Below are 6,115 nucleotides of genomic sequence, written 5' to 3' on the forward strand. Positions count from 1 at the left end.
TAATTATTAATTACTGATCAAAAAAGGAAAATAAATTTTTGATATAGCACGTTTAAGCATATTTTAAAATATAAATATAATTATGGAAGTAAATAACATTTTAGTATACAAAGAAAATTAATTTTTGATGTACACAAAGAAGAAAAATAAACTTGTGATATCTATTTTGGTATACATATGTCCGATGTGCTATACAAATAATAAAATATTTTTATTGTGATATACATTGATATAAAGGCAACAATAACTATATATATAATTTTATATTATTGATATACAAAGAATAATATTATTTATATACAAAGAATGAAAATAAAATTTTAATATACATGTTGGTATAAACAAAGATTCTGAGCCGAGGGTCTATCGGAAATAGCCTCTTTGCCCTATCGGGGTAGGGGTAAGGTCTGCGTACACATTACCCTCCCCAGACCCCACTTTGTGGGATTTTACTGGGTAGTTGTTGTTGTTGGTATAGACAAAGAAGAAAAAAAAAGTTGTGATATACATATTATTATTGTGATATACAATTATTGGCTATTTGATGCCAATATTTATAACTAAGGCTATTTTCTGTCAATTATACGAGTATGTTGTTATACCATGCCAAAACCCCAAATTTTAATGATAGGCTAAAAGAGAGCCATTTGTGTAAATCAGTCGCTAGTATGAGGGCTGTAAATATGGGCTTGGTAACTCTAGCGCGGTCGATGTGCACAAATAGCCACTAACAGTACCTGTCTTTATTTTAAAGCCAGTGTTTTAAATGTCTTTAGTTTTTAGCCACTGGTTTAATAAACTTATACCTGACTGGACGAAAATACCCTTCTGCTATAACTTATACCTACGCTAACATTAACGAGCAGCAGCAACGCAGCAGCAGCAGCTGCGCAGCAGCAACGCAAAATTCTCTTCAGATTTCAAAAATTCAACATTCTCATCCAAAAATCGACATATATTTACAGTAAGTTATACTTTTATGTGTTTCTATTGATGTTTATTTCGACATAGTTATACTCTTTCCGATTTCTATTGATTTTTATACAGTAAGTAGAAATTTGATTATTTTTTTTGAATTTCTGGATTGATAAAGTTAAGGACATCGCCTCCTATGATAATTCTATAAAAATTGAGCACATAATATTAAGGACATAGTGTCCTCATTTTGCAAATTGAATTGAAAAAGTTAAGGACACAATGTCCTTAACTTTGTTGATGTTCTTCTGTATATTAAGGACATACTGTCATAGTTTTGCAAATTGTTTTGAAAAAGTAAAGGACACTAAGTCCTGAAGTTTGAGTTTCAAATTGAAAAAGTTAAGGAACATTTGGTCCTTAACTTACACTTATTAGTTAAAACATGTCCTTAATTTTGAATTAGAGATTGAAAAGTGAAGGACATGAATCCTTAAGTTTGACTTGCAGGTTCAAAAGTTAAGGACATGAAGTCCTTAAGTTTTACTTGCAGGTTCAAAAGTTAAGGACCGGAAGTCCTTAAGTTTGAATTACAGGTTGAAAAGTTAAGGGCATGAGTCCTTAAGTTTGACTTGAAGGTTCAAAAGTTAAGGACAGGAAATCCTTAAGTTTGAATTCCAAGTTCAAAAGTTAAGGACAGGCAGTCCTTAAGTTTCAATTACAGGTTCAAAAGTTAAGGATAGGCAGTCCTTAACTTTGAATTTCAAGTTAAAATGTTAAGGACACTTGGTCCTTAACTTGGTCTTGAACTTACAGTACCTGTTCTTAATTATACAAGGATTGCTTTATAAAATATGTCCGGAGTTTCCCATTCTCTTGACTTGCAGGATGGAAACAATATGCATTATAGTTGCTTTTAATGGTAGATGGACTGAAGACTATAAATATCTTGATCATCAAACGAAGCTTGTTCTAGTATCTGAGTCAATTCGGTTTGAAGATTTCATTAAACAGATCTTTGAGGTTATTGAATTGGATAGACACAAGTTTGAAGCAGTGATATGGTTTGATATTAACCTTGGAACAAGCAAAGGAATGCTTGTATCCAAAGATTTAGATCTTCACACATGTATAGAGTTACTAAAAACTCATTCACTCTTCAAGGGTTGTCGTTTCATTGTTGATATTTCGGAAAGAGTTTTTGGATCAACAAGCAATGAACATGTCAACACAGAAACTCAACATGACAATCAAAACAAATGCCAACAGATGGAAATAGATATGGTTGAAGAGGTGCTTCAAACACATGTCAACAGAGAAACTCAAGATGACTATCAAGACAATTGCCAACAAATAATGGAAATAGATATGGATGAAGCTCAACCAATAACTGAAGAGGTGCTTCAAACATTTGATTCTATTCAAGTAGAAGGACAAAGCATTATAGAGATTGACAACGAACAAGCTTTGGGTATTCAAGTCTTAGAGAGTACACCAGTAATCGAAGAAGTTGCTGAAAAAACCTCTACTCAACTAACTAGACGAAGATCAATTTTGAAACAAAAAGAATCCCCAACTACGATATTAAGAGAAAATGCTTCATTGGAAGAAATAAAAGTCGGATAAGTATTTGACAAGAAGAAGAGTATAATTAACTATTTTTCCAATATAGCAATTAAAGGACATTTTGAATTCAAGGTTGTTAGATCAAGCTCAACAAGATATTCATTGAAATGCAATGATGATAGGTGTTGTTGGTGTGTGTGTGCTTTCAGAATTAAAGATTCAACAATGTTCAAGATAGTAAAGATTGAGAAAAAGCATGACTGCTCTGTTAACACAATCAAAGCAGATCAAAGGCATGCTACTTCAAAGTTGATTAGTGCTTACATTATCGACAATCTTCGGGACCCAAGGTTTGAAGTTACACCAGCTTTTGTCATGGCAGAGATGCAAAAATTGCATGGACTAGACATTGGATATCACAAGGCGTGGCGTGCTATTCAACATGCTTCCGCTTTAATAAGAGGAACTCCCGAAGAGAATTATAAATTATTGTTTTCATACTTGTATATGATGACAAGTAAAAATCCGGGAACTTATACTAACATAAAGATAGACGACAACAACAGGTAAACAATCAAAAAAAAGTTTATTAGTACGTTTTATAAAATTTAGGACATGCTGTCTTTAACCTTGTTAACTTTTGAGTTGTAACCAGAAGTTCAGGACTGGCTGTCCTTAACTTCTGAACTTGTAATTCAAAGTTAAGGACTGTCGGTCCTTAAGTTTGAACTTTGAAATCAAAGTTAAGGACCGCATGTCCTTAACTTTATAACTTGAAACTCTAAGTTAAGGACTGACTGTCCTTAACTTTTAACCTTGTAATCTGAAGTTCAGGACTACCTGTCCTTAACTTTTGTTAACCTTGTTTTATATTGTATTTTCAGGTTTCTTTATATGTTTTATGCATATGGATCATCAATAGCAGGTTGGAATCATTGTAGACCAGTGATTGCTGTTGATGAAACTTTTTTGAAGTCAAAATTTCGTGGTGTTTTAATGATTTCAGTTTCAAAGGATGCAAATAACCAAATTTTCCCACTAGCCTTTGGAATAGCAGAATCTGAAAATAACAATTCCTATGAGTGGTACTTTAGTCAGCTTCGTAATGCAATTGGGGGCCATGAGAATTTAATTTTTTTATCAGACAGGCATCAAGCTATTACAAAGGTATATCCTGAAAGCCATCATGGGATTTGCATCTATCATTTGGAGCAGAACCTAAAGCGAAGGAAGGTGAAAATTGAGGTCATAAAACTTTTCCAAAGTGCTGCAAGAGTATACAGGCGCAAAGAATTTGACCTATACATGTCAGATATAGCAAAAGTAGATAAGAAGACTTATGACTACTTGATGGAAGAACCACCGGAAAGATGGGCACGTTCTTGTAGTCCACGACGAAGATATGACATGCTTACAACAAACATAGTTGAGTCAATGAATTCTGTCCTATTAGAAGCAAGGGAGCTGCCTATATTAAGAATGATGGATTTCATTCAAGTGAAGCTACAACATTGGTTTTATGAAAGAAGAAATAAAGCAGAAGGAACATTTTATGATGTTTCTTGTTGGGTAGAGAGGAATTGAAGAAAAGAATAGATTTAGCATTTACTTTGAATGTAAGTATTATGTTCTATGTTTATCTTATGATTTTAATATTATTAAACATAATGTACTAACTTATAATTTTTCAACATTGAAGGTCTTCCCTGTTGATTCATGGTGTTCTAGAGTTGAAGAAGAAGGAATAACTTTCTTGGTGGACTTAAACAAAAGAACATGTGATTGTTTTCAGTTTCAATTTAATGAATTACCATGCATACATGCAATTGCAGCTATCGAGAAGAGAAACATCAAGAAGTCCAACTTTTGTTCGCATTGGTACTTAAAGGAATCTTGGCTGAAAACATATGAAAGACAAATACATCCTGTAGGACGTACTGATTCTTGGATTGTACCAGAGAGTGTTAAGTCACAAATTGTTAAACCTCCAGATTTCAAAGTGCCACCAGGTAGAAGGCAGAAGAAAAGGCATATTCCTGCTACTGAGTCATCAAAAATAACATTCAAATGTGGTCGTTGCAGAAGAATTGGTCATAATAGAACATCTTGTATATATTCTCCGGCTCTCCATCAATTTTCAAGAAAGCATAGAGAAGAGTAGATATATCCACTTATGTTTATCAACTCTTTTAAGTTTCTTTTGAGTTCAAAGATTAAAAGTTAAGGACAGGAGTCCGTAAGTTCGACTTGCAATTTTAAAACTTAAGGACAGTCTGTCCTTAACTTTCTTTTCGAAGATTAAAAGTTAAGGACAGGAAGTCCTTAACTTATAGTTTCAAGTTTAAAACTTAAGGACTGTCTGTCCTTAACTTTGAGTTTTAAGTTCAAAAGTTAAGGACAACAGTCCTTAAGTTTGACTTGCTGATTAAAAAGTTATGGACAGGCAGTCCTTAAGTTTGAATTATACGTTCAAAAGTTAAGGACATGCAGTCCTTAACTTTGAGTTCAAAGTTCAAAGGACAGGAGTCCTTAAGTTTGAAATACAGGTTCAAAAGTTAAGGACAACCAGTCCTTAAGTTTGAATTACACGTTCAAAAGTTCAGGATAGGAAGTCCTTACATTTGTGTTTCAAGTTCAAAAGTTAAGGACATTTGATCCTTAACTTTGAATTTGAAGTTCACTTACACTTAGTCATGAACTAATACTAACAAACTCAATGGACAAATCAACACTTGAGAGAAACAAAGAAATTAATAACATGATGCCTTGATATAACTTCTGAAATTGTAATTTTGCATAGCTGTGTCAAAAAATTACGCTATGCCAACAAAATATAAGTGCCTTTTTAGGAATTTACAGAATATTTTAGAAGTTTTCTAAACTTGCAGAATTCGCATGTATCCTTTACAACAATTTTATACAAAAGATCATCCACAACTAACTTTCTTTAAAACTAAACTACAACTCCTTTGGACAGCAAGTTTCATTTTCACTCTCATAATCATCGCCAATATTTTCTGGTGGAGTATCATAACCAGAATTTCGTTTCCATTCACCATGTGCCCAAAGATTTGCAGCAAGTTCTTTTCTAAAGTCTTTATGTCTTCGGGTTTGAATTGCTCCACATCCTTTCCAATCATCAGCAACTCAACATATTTGATCAGGAATGCACCACAATCAGTCCTAAGAGAAATGTAAGATATGCAGTGAATTAAACAATAAATCTAAAGTACATATAAATAATAAAACAAATAACAACACGTACGATCCAATTTGGTGTGGTGATCTTTGCCATTGAATATCAAATTTGTTGAAGACATTTCCAAAAGACTTGTGATGTTTGTCAAACTGTGCGAACTTTAGCAAGTGGGGGATCATGCGTGCATACATTTCCATGTGTTTCATTCCTGCCTCATATGGCTCACTGTATATGGAATCGTATACATCAATCTTTTTCTGATTCAAGTCCAATACCCCCAAAAGAAAGTGTGTCACAACATTATCATCTTTTGAAGGAAGCCGACATGGAAAAAAGATTTTGTCAACCTCTTTCCAAGCAATTCCACATCTACGGCTGTCCCCCCACACATATGGTGTCAGAAACAACTGATCATCACCAGCACACCAAAAGTCA

At 33.5% G+C, this 6,115-nt stretch overlaps 1 protein-coding gene across 1 annotated transcript; it reads left to right on the forward strand.

Annotated features, from left to right (window-relative positions):
* Positions 1–2,706: 2,706 nt before the first annotated feature.
* On the forward strand, positions 2,707–4,642 carry LOC109218211. Its single transcript, XM_019382560.1, has 3 exons — positions 2,707–2,998; positions 3,407–4,050; positions 4,181–4,642. The coding sequence occupies exons 1-3, from the start codon at positions 2,707–2,709 to the stop codon at positions 4,640–4,642; spliced, it is 1,398 nt and encodes a 465-aa protein (XP_019238105.1).
* The last annotated feature ends 1,473 nt before the right edge of the window (positions 4,643–6,115 follow it).

The sequence above is a fragment of the Nicotiana attenuata genome, unplaced genomic scaffold (genome assembly GCF_001879085.1).
Source record: "Nicotiana attenuata strain UT unplaced genomic scaffold, NIATTr2, whole genome shotgun sequence".
Lineage (NCBI taxonomy): Eukaryota > Viridiplantae > Streptophyta > Magnoliopsida > Solanales > Solanaceae > Nicotiana > Nicotiana attenuata.

Excerpts from the sequence above, each read along its gene's own strand:
- LOC109218211 (XM_019382560.1), top strand. The coding sequence starts at position 2,707 with ATGTTCAAGATAGTAAAGATTGAGAAAAAGCATGACTGCTCTGTTAAC. Across the intron at positions 2,999-3,406 it reads ATACTTGTATATGATGACAA|GTTGGAATCATTGTAGACCA; the intron begins GTAAAAATCCGG and ends CATCAATAGCAG. Across the intron at positions 4,051-4,180 it reads TTTATGATGTTTCTTGTTGG|GTCTTCCCTGTTGATTCATG; the intron begins GTAGAGAGGAAT and ends TCAACATTGAAG.